The 14,707-nt window shown below is 42.0% G+C and overlaps 1 protein-coding gene and 1 long non-coding RNA gene across 5 annotated transcripts in view; one reads left to right on the top strand and one right to left on the bottom strand.

Moving 5' to 3' along the window:
- LOC139074331 (uncharacterized) overlaps positions 1-2,523 on the bottom strand; it is a 17,179-nt gene extending 14,656 nt beyond the window's left edge. For both annotated transcript variants that reach the window (XR_011523844.1, XR_011523843.1), the window contains exon 1: positions 2,428-2,523. This is a non-coding gene — a long non-coding RNA (uncharacterized lncRNA). The remainder of the gene's footprint in view (positions 1-2,427) is intronic.
- Positions 2,496-14,707, top strand: part of MTCH2 (mitochondrial carrier 2) — a 27,677-nt gene continuing 15,465 nt past the window's right edge. For 2 of the 3 annotated variants that reach the window (XM_070563852.1, XM_070563853.1), the window contains exons 1-11: positions 2,504-2,870; positions 5,171-5,255; positions 5,411-5,517; positions 8,560-8,586; positions 8,784-8,846; positions 10,253-10,310; positions 10,572-10,623; positions 11,044-11,103; positions 12,260-12,353; positions 13,285-13,332; positions 14,319-14,386. In XM_070563852.1, the coding sequence (XP_070419953.1) occupies positions 2,784-2,870; positions 5,171-5,255; positions 5,411-5,517; positions 8,560-8,586; positions 8,784-8,846; positions 10,253-10,310; positions 10,572-10,623; positions 11,044-11,103; positions 12,260-12,353; positions 13,285-13,332; positions 14,319-14,386 (749 nt within the window). In that variant the 5' untranslated portion in view covers positions 2,504-2,783. Of the gene's footprint in view, positions 2,871-5,170; positions 5,256-5,410; positions 5,518-8,559; positions 8,587-8,783; positions 8,847-10,252; positions 10,311-10,571; positions 10,624-11,043; positions 11,104-12,259; positions 12,354-13,284; positions 13,333-14,318; positions 14,387-14,707 lie in introns of all 3 variants that reach the window. The other variant, XM_070563854.1, reaches the window with a different exon arrangement.

Genomic DNA, 14,707 nt, shown 5'->3' with positions numbered 1-14,707 from the left:
GCACAAAGAGCTTAAATGATTTGCCCAAGGTCATTGCCAACTTGCAAGCAGCAGAAGCAGAATTAAAAACTGGGAAAAAAGTTACTGGACCTTTGATCTCTCTCTTGGGTCAGACTGCCTCCCAGCCCAGGAGTCTTCTAACTGGCAAATCCACTCATCTTCCTCTGGATTTCATTATCATAATTGGCCTCTTGGTAGCTTTTGACATTACTGAACATCCTTCTCTTTCCAACCTTTCTCTTGACTTCAGTGACACTATGCTGTTCTAGTCGCTGCCCTCCCCAATGAGTTCTGCCTCTTCTGATTTTTCTTGTTCCTCTCACCACTTGAATACGGATCACCAAATACAACCCGTCTTATGGTCGCCATATTGAACTATATCAGGGATCACCTTTCATTCAGACAATAGTCTTTGTGAATGGCCCCCTTTGGAGTTGTGCAGTGTACAGCTTGGGCAGCTGTATATAGCAGCCCTAGACATTTTGCACTTCTCTTAATCTATGCTACTGACTTCAGTTCCCTCTCTGCAGATTCTCCCCAAAACTTCACAAGCAGCTTTTATCCTGCACCATTGGAGAACATGCTGGAGCAACCTGCGTCCATCACCCAACCACCCACCCTTGCAAGAGGCTCTGTACCTCTCAGTGCCCACAGGCATCAGTGGGGCAAAGATAGTGGATATTCTTGGCACCACCAGTGTACAAATCCACGAATAAAGAGTCCCCTTGCTCAAGGTCTCTATGGTTACACACCAGACATTGTCTGGTTAGACACTGTTGTTAGACATCAATTGTATTGACGTCTAAAAAATTTCTGGTTTTATTTAGAATCAACTTGTAAGTTTCCTATAACTCCAAAAGCTATAATTTGGTATTATATTTTTGTGTGCCAAGCTGGGTGGGCATATTATTTCATCCAATCTTCACAACAGCCGTGTGAAGTAGACATTACTCTGCTCATTTGCCTAAGGCTCAAAGCAGATCTGCCCAAGGTCACCCAGTTAATAACCGATAGAGGTGGAATCTGGACCAGGTCCATAGGACTTCAAAGCCCGCGCTCCTTCCGGCTCCGTAAACTGCCTCCAGGTATCACCCAACACTGTGCTGAGTACAGGCCAATATTAATTAAAACTAACATTTGTCTTCAATATAGACTTTTAAAAAAAATCTTACTCTGTGCAGTTTCACTTAATGCTCAATAATAACCCTGAGAAGTAGGGAGTAGTGTTAGATTTAGATACAAAAAGAAAATAGAATATAAAATGAATCATTTGGATACAAAGGAGAACCAGGAGCCCTATACAAGTCTTCTCTTGGTACTTTGCTCTCCATGCCTGCTCTGCCACACCAAGTGTTGTTTGATACAGAACATGTGAGCTGGGGGCTGAAGGGGTAAAGACAAAGCCTTTTTCTTTTTGCCTCTGACAAATAAAAATGGCAAGTAATAGGATATATTGGAGTATATGAGGAAGCCATTTGGTGTAAACCTAATTCGGCCTGACCTTGTCTTCCAAAAGGGCCTGACCGAGGCTGTCGAGCATGCATTGTATATCTGCTTTAGACATTCCCTATGGTGAGAACAAAAGCCCTTGAGATAAAGGTGCAACTTCCCTCCCCCTCCCAACGTTGGCATTTCCTTAAGGATTAAGCATCTTTCCTTAGGCTAGGAACTGATTGCTGCGCTCACCTGTGACCACCCAGCTCAAGACAACAGACTTGCTTCCTGCTGCGCCCTCTGAGATAGCAGACCCACTACCTGCTGTGTCCATCAAGTGCTGTGCCAACAGGGCAATCTTGTGACTACTGAGGGAGGGACATTTCAATCATATGTGAAACAGCCTGTTTGGGGGTATATAACCACTCTGTACACCTCACTTCTTTGGTGCCCTTTCTTCCTTCAAGAAGAAAGGCCCCAGGCCATGGTCCTCAGATTTTAGCTCAGAATAAACTCTCCCAAATTTTCATTTATAGATTGGTTATGGATTATTTTCATCGACACCTCTAATAGCCTGTAGCCTGGTGGGCACTCCAGTAATAATTCTTTCATGCAATAAATATTTATTGAGCATCTAGTATGTGCCAGGCACTGAATATACAGCAATGAACTAAGGCTGTCCTGGTTCCTGAACTCATGGGGCTTACATTCCACTGGAGGAAACAAAAAGTAAATTTCAGACATCTATAAGTGCTACAGGACGATGTGGTAGGAAATAGGGGGAGGTAAATTTAGATAGAGGTCAGAGAAGGCATTTCTGAGAAGGTAACATTAATTGAATGCATGCATGAATCAGACTTATCCAGTTTTTGTTAGTCGTTAGATTGTTTACAGTTCTGACAAACATCCTTTAGATCTTGCTGGTGCCCAAAGGGCAAGTGCAGAGGCAAGGCATAACGAAGAAGCTTTTTCAATTCTTTTTATTCCTCTGACCTTGCCTTTGCTGTCACGGTTACACCCCCCATTGTCACGCCCATCCTTCTTCCGGGAGCTTCCAGGCTGCGCAAGCGCAAGAGAAACCGCCGCGCCTAGCGGAGGGCGTGGAGCCTACGACAAGGCGCATGCGCTCCCGGCCCGTAAGCCCCGCCCCGCCGTCTGCGCCCGCTCGCGAGCGCCTGCCGTTTCTCGGGGCGGGGCGGTGGGCGGGGACGGGGCGGGGAGGAGCGCGCCGGTGCGTGCGTGCGCGCGCGGCGCGGGCGGGTCAGTGAAGCCGGCGGCCCTGGCACGTGATCCGGGACCGGCTCGGTCGCTTGGTGGCTCCTTCTGTCTGTCCGTCCGCGGGTGCCATCATGGCGGACGCGGCCAGTCAGGTGCTCCTGGGCTCCGGTCTCACCATCCTGTCCCAGCCGCTCATGTACGTGAAGGTGCTCATCCAGGTATGAGTCGTCGCCGTTCCCCGCCCCGCCTGGCGCCCCGTTCGGTCGCCGCTGCCCACGGCGCCTGGGGATCGGCTCCAGCCTTCCCGGGCCTTCGGTTTCCCGAGATGCCGCTCCTCTGCTGCCCCGTCCTTCCCCGCAGGGCCCGCTTTCCCCGCCCGCGGCCCGTCCACAGCCCGTGGGCCTCCCCGAGCTGTCGCCTCCCCGCCAGGCGCTGCGGCCCGCTCCTGTCCCCGCAGCCAACTGCCGCCCTGCCCTGTCCTGCGGCTCCTCTCAACTTTGTTTTTTCTTCCCTGAGGTTGATCCTGGCCGGTCTCCACCGGGGGCTTCCCCACCTGCCCCTTCGCCCCGCTGAAATTAGCGTTCACCTCTCCTCCCCCGCCCCAGACGCACGACATGAAATCTGTTGATGACAAATTTGAAATTAGAGGGGAGCCAACATTTTAATGGCTATTTTTCTTTTTTTTGCTGATACTGCCGCTCTTCTGTTCCGAGATTTTAGCACCAGATACCCAGATAAACACAAGGAGCTCATTCAGCAGTGGTGATGAAGTGGTCGCTGAGTCCAATTTCGGAAGGATCCGCTGAGCGCTCTCCAGCAGCAGCTCATAACAGTGAAAATCACATCTGTCTGAGCCGGGAGTCAGCTCAGCTGAAAGAGTTTTAGCGAGTTTCAGCACATATATTAGTTTCTCATCTACTGTGAAATAATTCTTAAGTGGTGTTTTATATTCACAGGCAAGTAGGCCAGGTTTTAGGTAATGATAGACTATTAGTATTTTCAGTTGCCTTTCTAAATTTCCCTGTGATGGGCAGGTCATTCATTTTTTAAACCTTTGTTGAGAGTTGACATAATTACCTCATGCGTTGTGCCAAGGACAGGAGCAGTTTTTAGAAGCCCTGTCCTCACCATCTACCTTAACTGTCAAAAATACGCTAGGGGAGGCTGCCTTTCCTTCTTTTTTTTTTTTTTTTGAGGAAGATTAGCCCTCAGCTAACTATTGCCAATCCTTCTCTTTTTTTTGCTGAGGAAGACTGGCCCTGAGCTAACATCCATGCCCATCTTCCTCTGCTTTATACATGGAATGCCTACCACAGCATGGCTTTTGCCAAGCAGTGCCATGTCTGCACCCGGGATCTGAACTGGCGAACCCCCCTGCCGCCAGAAGTGGAATGTAGGAACTTGACCGCTGTGCCACTGGGCCGGCCCAAGGCCGTATTTCTTATTCTTGACTTAATGCTAATCCACATTATGTGTTGGTGAGTTGACTGGTGTGGATTCAGATTCTATATGTAAAAGGCTATTGCAAAATGGTATTTGAACCAAGAATAAAGACTTTGATTGAAATGGACTATTTCAATGGATGTCTAAAACAGAACTGGCATGTTTGTAGCTAAATAGTGTCTGAGTTGACAGCATTTTGCAGTAAATCATGAACCCATTACTCAGTTCTCCAGGAGCCCCAGTTTTCTAGTGACATTCAGAGCTCATGCCTCAAAAACTTGAATATCCTGAATCCTGATTATACAACATCTATGTGTTGCCAAGTGTCTCAGGGGTTTTGGTGAAATTCCCAAATACTCAGATTTAAAAATAGTTGCACGATAACACTTCCGGGGAGCTCAGTCAGGAGTTACTTCATTGAACGAGTTAAGAATCACATCAATAGAGCGTCAAAACCATGTCCTACAGCGTTCATTCTCTCACTTTAGCATTGAAAATCCTGAATATATTGTAGAAATAAAATGATAATCATTAACTCTAAAATGGCCCTCACTAGGTTGTGAGTGACAGTCTGCCTGTTTGACTTGGACTTCGCTTGTAATTATTTCCCAAGTGAATTATCCAGCTGTATCTGCATTTGCCCTTTGAGTGTTTTGTTTATCTAACCACACATGAAGTTGATGCTGGCTTCGCCATCTCATTTTGTCCAAATATAAAAAAATGCACTAGGTTTTCCTTAGAAAATATTTTTGGACCTCCTCAGTAAACTGCAGCTTTCCTAACACAAAACTTCCTTATTTTATTTTCAGTTCTATATTAGTCTGTCTTAGCTACGTGGCTTACTCTGTAGAATTTGAACCAAAAGGAAACTTGGAGTTTGTTGAAACCAGTCTCATCAATTGACAGAATAAAAAACTGATGAGGGCGGTACTTCATAATTGCCTTGGAAAACATACACTGCATTTTAACTAGTGTTAAAAATTATAACTCTCATTTTGTTCTTTATTCAAGACCTTGCAGCCAAGGCAATCCTGGAAATATCGTTTAGAACTGATGCATCCTCTTGTTTTTAAAGGTGGGATATGAGCCTCTTCCTCCAACAATAGGACGAAATATTTTTGGGCGGCAAGTATGTCAGCTTCCTGGTCTCTTTTGTTACGGTAAGTGTCTTTGATTTATTTGGAAATAGGTGACATTGAGGACTGTTTATAGGCAGGACTTACTGAAAGAAAATATGTAGAAAGCGTGTTCCCTTGAAATTTGTATGTAACCATTTCTTTCAAGTAGAATTTAAATCTCTGACTTGTGTTCCCAGCCCAGCACATCGCGAGCATCGACGGGAAGCGTGGGTTGTTCACAGGCTTAACACCAAGGCTGTGTTCAGGAGTCCTTGGAACTGTGGTCCATGGGAAAGTTTTACAGGTAAGAAGAGAATCAGGTAATTTTCTCGAAGATTTCGATTACCTCTTACGCGCAGTTAGTTCCACTGATGAAGGGCCATTTCAAAGATATACTTATAACCATGGCCTTTCTTTCTCTTGAAAAACATTAATCTAAATACCCATTCTTAATGCTTCCTTACTTAATGCTTCCCGAGTTTGTAGAAAACGAAGTAATTGGTTTTGATCTGTACAACCTTCTTCCTCTGAACCATTCTGAGCAGAAATTAGACACGCTTACTTGATTTCCTGTAGCTCGTTTTATTTCTTTGAAAGAGGAAGGAAACTGATTAAAACATGCATATTTCTTAAGTTCTTTTCCTCTTATTTCTAGTGTTATTTCTAGTAAAATCTTTTCTGTTACAAACTTATTTTTTTAAAATAACTTAAGGAGATAAATATAAAAGTCAGGACTGTGGGGAGAGGGAGCAAAGGAGGGACCATGCATGGGGTTCTGGGTAATGGATGTGATTTTCCTTCACCTGGATCGTGGCTATTTGCTTCTTAATTGTTTATTACATTGTACATTTGTATTTTGTGCAGTGTTTCTGTACGTGTGTTATATTGCATAAATTTGAAAGTTTTTTTTAAAAAAACCTCACCAGAGGGGCTGGCCCGGTGGCCGAGTGGTTAAGTTCGTGCGCTCCGCTGCAGGCGGCCCAGTGTTTCGTTGCTTCGAATCCTGGGTGCGGACATGGCACCGCTCATCAAACCACGCTGAGGCAGCATCCCACATGCCACAACTAGAAGGACCCACAACTAAGAATATACAACTATGTACTGGGGGGCTTTGGGGAGAAAAAGGAAAAAAATAAAATCTTTAAAAAAAAAAAAAATCCTCACCAGAGTGTACATGACCTGCAGGATAATGGTTAGCTTTGGGGAAGAGGAGAAAAGATGAGGGGTGGAACTTTAGCTATATCTGTGGCATTCTATTTTAAGAAAGCAAACGATCTTAAGAAAAGGGCAAAATGTTGACATCTCTTTAATCTCATTGGTAGATATATGAGTGAATTATTTTCGTAATTTTTCTCTCTGTCTGAGATGTTTCATAAAATGTTTTTAAAAACATCAAAGTTACAGTTCGTTCTTTCTTACTGGTCCCTTTGTTTTGCCAGCTTCTTTTAACTTCATATACTAAAGCTTATAATTTTGATTTTGCTGGTTTCTCTGTTGCGTCAGTTACAACGTAGGTCACACAGAATTGTCTTTTGCTGTATTTATAAAGATGTTATGAATATAAATTCTGTACCATTTAGAACAGTTCACGGGAAGGTTGTTCAGCGTAAGTATGGATGAGAATATGAAACTGACGGGTTTTCTAGTTCATTATTCTGCCTCCTACTGGCAGCAAGGGTATGCCATACTCTCTGCTGTAACTCTCAAAAAATTTAGCGGGTATGCTAACCAAATCTATATAATAATTTCAACCTGTATAATGGATCAGGTGTGCTAAATTCCAAATGTTTGCTAGCTGCTTATTTAAATAGTATTGGGTACAACTCTCCGTGTACTTTTTTAGGCTTCAGCGTTGCCCATGATTCTAATTATCTGATGAGTAAATCATGATTTTTGTTAAACAATTTCATGATCGAATTGATTTTAAATTCTCCTCAGCCTTTGTTGGTTTGAATTGGAGAGGAAGCTATTTCACCCTTCAGTCGTTTTGTTATCCTTTCCACTTATTCTTGTTGTCATGCCTGTGGACTGAATACAGACGGACCATTTCTGGTGGCCCATGGTCAGTGATGGAGTCTTAATGGGCTGATGTTTTTGTGGCTTGATTACTACTCTTTCTTTTCCAGCCACACCCTACTCTGGGCTCAGAGAAAGTGTTGAGGTTTCCTAAGTGAGATTTACATATAGGAAGGCAGTTGTCATCTAGTCAAAGAGGTTTATGTTTAGACTTTGAGCAAAAGTGAATTACCACTTAAGACCAAGTTCCTTTAGGTAACGGAAAAGTAAGACAAACTTGAGGTAACCAGGTACCCTGAATTGTGTTTCACATGTAGCTAAATGAAATATAACAGAGGATCGGCACTATACTTAGTATCAAAAGCAGCTTATACAGTCAAGAAGAAAGACAAATTCAGGATCGATGAAACTGTTAGCCTTTATAAGAAAGAGTTCTGTATATCTAAGCAAGAATTAAATAGAAATCGTGTTCAGAATAATTTAGAAGAGGCAGGTAGAAAATTTTATTAGTAGAGTAAAAAGCAAAGTCTAGAAATGAGTCAGAATTTTGAAAGATACCTGAAACTATTAGAATTAATTCTAGCCAAAGACTTGGAATTTGACTGAAAAACATTTTGCTTAATCTTGATGTTTGTTCTCTTGCCTCTGATTTTTTTAAAAATATAATTCTTTTTACAAAAGAAAATGATGTCTGTTTTTTTAATCTGGTGTGGCTAGGAGCTCAGTTGTCTGATTCTTTTGTTTCAGCTAGCCCACCTTCTGTTTCTGAAATAGACCACAAGTAATATTTCCTCTTCTGAGCTCTGCCGGTATGCATGTTCTCTTCCCTAAAAGAGAAAAAAATCTCTCTTGCTTCTTTTAGAAAAAGATAGAAAGGAAAAATGAGACGATTTCAGCTGTTGAGACTCAGCACCAACTCTGTTCTTTTGTACAGTGAAGAAAAGTCTTGCCCTAATTTGGTTTTGGTCTGGCTTTTTCCATAGCCTTAGTCATGGGCTGTGTTTTTACCAATTTATTTTCTGTTAGATGTGTATGTTCAGCAAATAATGTTCTTGAACTTTTGTTTTCTTTTTTCTTCTTTTAGGTAAGAATTTTATGAGCATTTGCTTGTTCCTCTAGCTGACCAATTTGTTAAACTTAGCAACGTGATCATGTTAGATACACATTTCTAGTTGATTAATGAGAAATAGAAGTTAATTGGAGATTTGCAGCAAAAAAAAAAAAAAAAAATCAACTATTTTACTTTCTACCAATACAGTTTTCATTTTATGTCCTCTCTCAATGACACTGTGAGAGCCCTGACCATCCTTTCTTTTCTCTTCCTTTGTAGCATTACCAGGAGTGTGACAAGGTTGAGGTATGTTGGAGCCGATTTGCGTGCATGGGCCCATTTCCCTTGCAAGTCATTGTTGCTCTCTGGTCCTCTTTAGGAGAAGGGACAAGTGCTCGGTTTCCCTTTCGTCTAAGTGTGTGTTGCATACAGGGTGGCGACCAGTTCGAACAGTTCTGTTTAAAACCATCAAGATATCTGTCTTCTTTCACTTTGACTTCCAGGAGTTAGGACCTGGAAATGTACAGAAAGAAGTGTCGTGTTCCTTTGACCGAGTTATCAAGGAGGTAAGAGATGCTTTCTGTCCTACGGTATTTCCCTAAGTCAGAGTGTGTACACTTGTAGGTGCATGATCACCAGGCCCGTATGTTCAGTGTCTGTTCCAAATGAAATTAAACCTTCAGTTTAATTTGGGCTTTATTACATGGATAATACAAAAAAGGGAGGAAGACGGCACTGCTTGCTGTTTGGAATAGGGGCATTTCAAGGAAACTAATTTTGCCCACTCATTTCATCTTTAAAATTGAAGTGGTTTCTACGGAAAGTCTTCTAATAGAGTTGAAAACTTCTAGCACAAAAGTGTTAAATAGTGGCCAGGCCCTTTGTGTGTTGGCTCTTAAATATCCAGAAATGCTTTCACAGCGTTATTCTGACTTCGGAATGTTCCTCCTCACCCGTTTCCCAGCCCCATCTTCTGCCACTGGAGTTTGTTTCATGCCGGACTTGATATTTATGGCGTTCAGAACTCCTCTTTTATTGCTTAGTCTGTATGTTGTCTGATTGTCTTTGGTGAGGTCGCAGTTTTCCAGTAAATGCTGCCTTCTGACATACAGCTTCCAAAACAAACCTTACTGCGGCTCTAGGTGTCAGATGAATCAACTTTGTTTTCTGTAAATTTTCGTGAAGTGAGTTTATTTAAAAGTAGTAGACATACATGTATTAATACGCATTGTGTATTATCTTGACTTTAGTTAGCCCATCCTGTCCCACAGAATCTTTTCAGAACTATCATTGGCGGAGCGGTGAGGAATGTCTTAACTAAGTGACTGAAGATAACGTTTAAATGCAAAAATGAATGACAGACCTGCTATAGTTACACCCTCCCTCCAAGTATTGTAATTTAATTTTCTTTGCTACCTCTTTACAGAGTCCTGGACAAGAAAGATAGACTAGGATAAATAGAACAGCTCTAGATACTGCACAATTAGAGAGTTGTGGTTGAAAAACCAATCAGAGTTGTTCTCTTCTCCCTGAGATGTAGGTACAGATTAAATAGAGCCTGACATTTGTCTAGCGTAGATATCAGAGTCCCTGAAATCACTCACAATGAGAGAACAACTTAATCATCTAAATACAGGCCTTGAAGTTTTGTTCCAGCTCGGTTACTATCGGCTGGTGACCCTCCCTGTTTCTTTGCTTTTGTTTTTCTTATCTGTAAAATTGAGATGATATCAGAAATCCACTTTGCAGAGAAATTTTGAGAAATAACTATAACAGAGCAGTGAAATCCATGAGTGAGAGGTATGATCAATGACAGTGTGTTATACTGTATCCCATTCAAGCCAGCCCTCCTGACTCCAGGGCCGGAGGGCAGTGTCGCTCACTTTCTCATTCTACCGTATCCACCCATGGTACTTCCCAGGAATTCGAGTGTCATTTGTTTAGATTTCAAGTGTGTGTTGATTGTTTCTAGACCACTCGAGAGATGATGGCTCGGTCTGCTGCTACCCTCATCACACATCCCTTCCATGGTATGTTTGCAGTTGATAACTGAAGTCTGATTTCTTACCTTTCTTCTATAACATGATCTCTCCTAACGGCTTAGATAGGCTGACATGGGACTTCACTAAAGTGCCTTGCATGCATGTTTTTTGTTTGCTTCCTTGTTCTGGCTTTTATCCTATTAATCCAGATAGCAAAGTGTCTTTAGGTGGAAAAAACTTTTTTTGTTTTTTCAGAGCTATTGAAATTTATCTGAACATAATCTTGAAAATCTTTTCTCTATTCTGCAGTGATCACTCTGAGGTCAATGGTACAATTCATTGGCAGAGAATCCAAGTACTGGTAAGTCTTTTCGTTTTCAAATATTCACGGATATCTGTTGAAGCCAAAGTATTAGGGAAATTAGTACTTTACATTTTTATGATGGCTTAGAGTTTACAGAACAGATATATCTTATATCATTTGCATAAAAACCAGTGAAATAGAAGCAAATGGCACAGGCGGGTTTAGGAGCCTACCCAGGATCTCAGAGTAAGTTGCAGACGCACCGAAGCCAAAATTCACGCTGACTCCATGTGACTGCACCCTTTAGTAGCAATATCTCCATTTCTATCTCCAAATTCAGCTGTCTTTGCAGAGTGAGGGGGGTAGAAAAGAGGGAGGGGAGGGGTGTAAATTTGACCTTGTCAAAAGTGATAATTGAACTTTTTTTTAATATACCTCCAAAATAATGTATTTTACCTTTCCTGCTTCTGCACCTAGTGGACTTTGTGACTCCATAGTAACCATCTATCGGGAAGAGGGCATCCTAGGATTTTTTGCGTGAGTAAATTTTTGATTTATGTGATTTTTGTGCGTATAGAAAGCTTTAATGAAAATAAGGCCGTGATTCTTTGTGTAATCCCTGGAGAAAATGTGCTCTCTGGGTTTATTTCATGTTGAGCTCTTTTTGGGTCCCTTTGGCTAAAATCTCTTGTAAAGATCCAAAACTTTTGCTTCTGAACATGTAAAACATTTGAAATGCGGGTTTTGTTTCTTTCTTTAACAAATAAATTCATTCCAAGTTTCTATCCTTATAGTAAGTTCCCGGTTATGTGCAGTTGATAAAATGAGGAAAATTAATTTTTGAAAAGTAGAAAAATCATCCTATATATATCTTCCTTATCCTGAGAGAATGTTTTTGCAAGGTTGTATGCATTCCCTTAAATTTACTTCGGAAGAACTTAGACTACTACCCTCATTCTTCCATTAACAGCAAAAACTGCATTAACAACTAAATAGTCCTTTTAAATTTTCAATGTTTCTGCATAATTGATCTTATTTGAGTCTCATCAATACTCCGGGAGATAGGCAGGACAGCTATTATTCTCATTTTAGAGATTTTTTTTTAAAAAACTGATGCTCCAGGAAGTTCGTTTGCTGCCAGTCACAGAGCTGGTAAGTGACGGAAGTGGCATTTGAAGGCTGGTCTTCAGTTGGTGGGGTCATGTTGGTCCCCTGCTCCGGGCTGCCTCACCTAGGTCACCCAAGCCCTGGAAATGTGTTTTTGATGTCTCTCACCTATAGCTATGTTTGGGCAATTCTCGTTTTGTGTTTTTTCTCATCTTTTGCCCTGCCAAATTTGAATATCAAGTCGTTTAGCTAAAACCATATTTAGGTTTCTTCTCCGAAGTAGGCAAATTTTTGGCCTCCCTGCTTATAGTTATTAATATTTGTAAAGTGAGCCATTGGCCATAGCTTAGAGGGGTGTAGCTGACCTGCATTTCAAAAATGGGAATGAAAGTCAGTAGAGATTAGCCTCAAGTACAATTAACTAGAATGAACTGGTTATGAGGGCTAGAATCAGTATTCGATATCTTTTCAGTTCTCTAGAATGTTTTGAAATCTCTAATTCTTTGAGAAGTGTTTGTACTGAGTGCATTATCTTTCTGTTGATCACGTTTCCTGGTTTTCTTATTTTTGTTGTTTCTCCACGTAGGGGTCTTATTCCTCGCCTCCTAGGTGACATCATTTCTTTGTGGCTGTGTAACTCGCTGGCCTACCTCGTCAATACCTACGCACTGGACAGCGGGGTAGGTTGGGACCGTGATGGGATGTGACGGTGCCGACTTTATTCACTTCACCCGACAGCTGGGTTAGCTTTCAAGCAAGGTGGCAGTTTCTCGGGTGCCAGACTCATCGTTATATAGCTAAACATTACCAGGCACGTTTTCAGAGGCTAATGGGATGCCCTATACTGTGTACCATAGAGAGATGCACCTCAAAAGTCCCGAGGGTGTGGCAGAGCAAGCCCAAGCGATCCAGCCCTGTCTCTGTGCTGCAAGGAGTTCATGTCTCTCTTGACACCCAATTTCAGAGGACACCGTGGAGCAGCACAGTTTCGTAGTGTATTCAGGGTGTTTCGTCCCATCTGAAGTGTTCAAGGGACTCTATATTAGGCTTTCTAGAAACCTTAGCCTGGGAGGTCTTGAGAATGAGCCATCCCTAGAGGTGGTGTTTTCCCCACCTCAGCAGTTGTGGCCCGTTTGCACATGGGCAGCTCTGTAGCCCGGTGGAAACAGAACACCCCCGGGGTTGGCACCTGTTGAGTCTAGAGACCCATCTTCTCCAAAGCATCTGGTGCGTCTAGGTGTGTGCAGAGGTAGTGACTGGTCCCTCAGCTGTATGGTATACGTCGTTTCCAGGCATTGTATTTCTAGGACATGGTAAAAGCTTAGCATTCTCGTTTTCTTTTGTTTTTGAAGTCTTGGGGCTGTTACCTTTGTTCCTAAGCCATCTTGGTCTAATATGAATTTGTCTGTTACTGTTGAATCAAGTTGATCATTTTGACCACCTTTTTATGTTCATAATCAGTATTTTATGTTTTCATCCTTGAAATTAATTTTCAAGCTGTCAAAGAAAGTAATAATTTAGAGAATATATTGATATGGTTGGGGACGATGAACTGAAAATATCAGCCTAATTTTCTTCCTCATTCTAATAAAGGCTTTCTCCTTGTTTTAGGTCTCCACCATGAATGAAATGAAGAGTTATTCCCAAGCTGTCACAGGAGTGAGTTTTTTAAATCCTCTTACCCTTCTAGGAAGAGTTGTGTTTTGCTTTGTTTTAAATTTGGCCTGTGCCATCACTATGTTAAAGCACCCAGATTGGTTCCTTTACCCTTGCAGGAAGGTCTCTCAAATTTGTTACTGTTCGTCAGAGGTCAGGATAACCCTGGGGCTATCCTGTAACAGTCGTAACAAGCCCACATGGTTTGGTGCTGTTCAGCTTTCCGACGGGGTGTGGGTATTTCTCCTCCCCGCTCTGCCTCTGATTCTCAGGCCTGCGTCTCAGTGCATCTTGCTGACCCTACGCTGGAGAACTTCACCTCTTTAATCATTGTGGAGTCTTCCAGTAGCTGACTTCTAAAGTAGTTGCCATTGCCTTTGGAAGGAGGCGCATGTTTTCTTCTTTTCTTCAGGAGTGTTCTGAAATGCCTCATTGCATGCAATTGTTTACTTTTAAATAAGATAGTTCAGTTTTATTTAATGACTCAGTCACAGAATAAGAGAAGTCTTCTGGCCTTTTGTTAAAATGTCAGATGAAGTGGTATGTTAAGGGGAGGCAGCATCTCCAGGCTCAAAAATATGAAATTTAGGGGCTGACCCTGTGGCACAGTGGTTAAGTGCACACGTTCTGCCTCAGCGGCCCGGAGTTCGCTGGTTCAGATCCTGGGTGCGGACATGGCACTGCTTGGCAAGCCATGCTGTGGTAGGTGTCCCACATATAAAGCAGAGGAAGATGGGCATGGATGTTAGCTCAGGGCCAATCTCCCTCAGCAAAAAGAGGAAGATTGGTAGCAGTTGTTAGCTCAGGGCTGATCTTCCTCAAAAACAAAAAATATATGAAATTTAATCTTTCCTGGGATATTAAGAAAACAAAACCACTGTTAGAATATTTGACCACAGTGTCACTAGGCCTTTAAGAGAGAGAAAAGAAGAGAAAAAAGAAGACTAGAAATTACATAATAACTTAGCTATGTTTTTACCATTTTACAGTTTTTTGCCAGTATGTTGACCTATCCCTTTGTGCTTGTCTCTAATCTTATGGCTGTCAACAACTGTGGGTAAGTGCCTTACATTTCTTATCCTAGTAGTTGGCTGCCTGTATGCCTGACAGGCAGAGCAGTCGTGATAGAAATTTGGGGAAGAAAAGTACAGTTGATATTATTGCTAGATTTCCTGATTTTTTTCTCTATATGCCCCAATGTACCAACAGCATCAATTTATATACCTAATATCCTTTTAGAAATAGAGAAGGGCATAAATAGCATTTCTCAAGTACTTGTAGATAACCTGCACTTACCAGTAGTATAGATCCTCTGCTCAAAAGAGTGGGGTATTTATGAAATTATTCTGTTTGAAATCTTTATCCTTTTTTTATAGAA

The sequence above is a fragment of the Equus przewalskii genome, chromosome 11, assembly GCF_037783145.1.
Source record: "Equus przewalskii isolate Varuska chromosome 11, EquPr2, whole genome shotgun sequence".
Classification (NCBI taxonomy): domain Eukaryota; kingdom Metazoa; phylum Chordata; class Mammalia; order Perissodactyla; family Equidae; genus Equus; species Equus przewalskii.
Note: the sequence above shows the minus strand (reverse complement) of the source record. Positions and strands in the feature narration are given on the sequence as shown.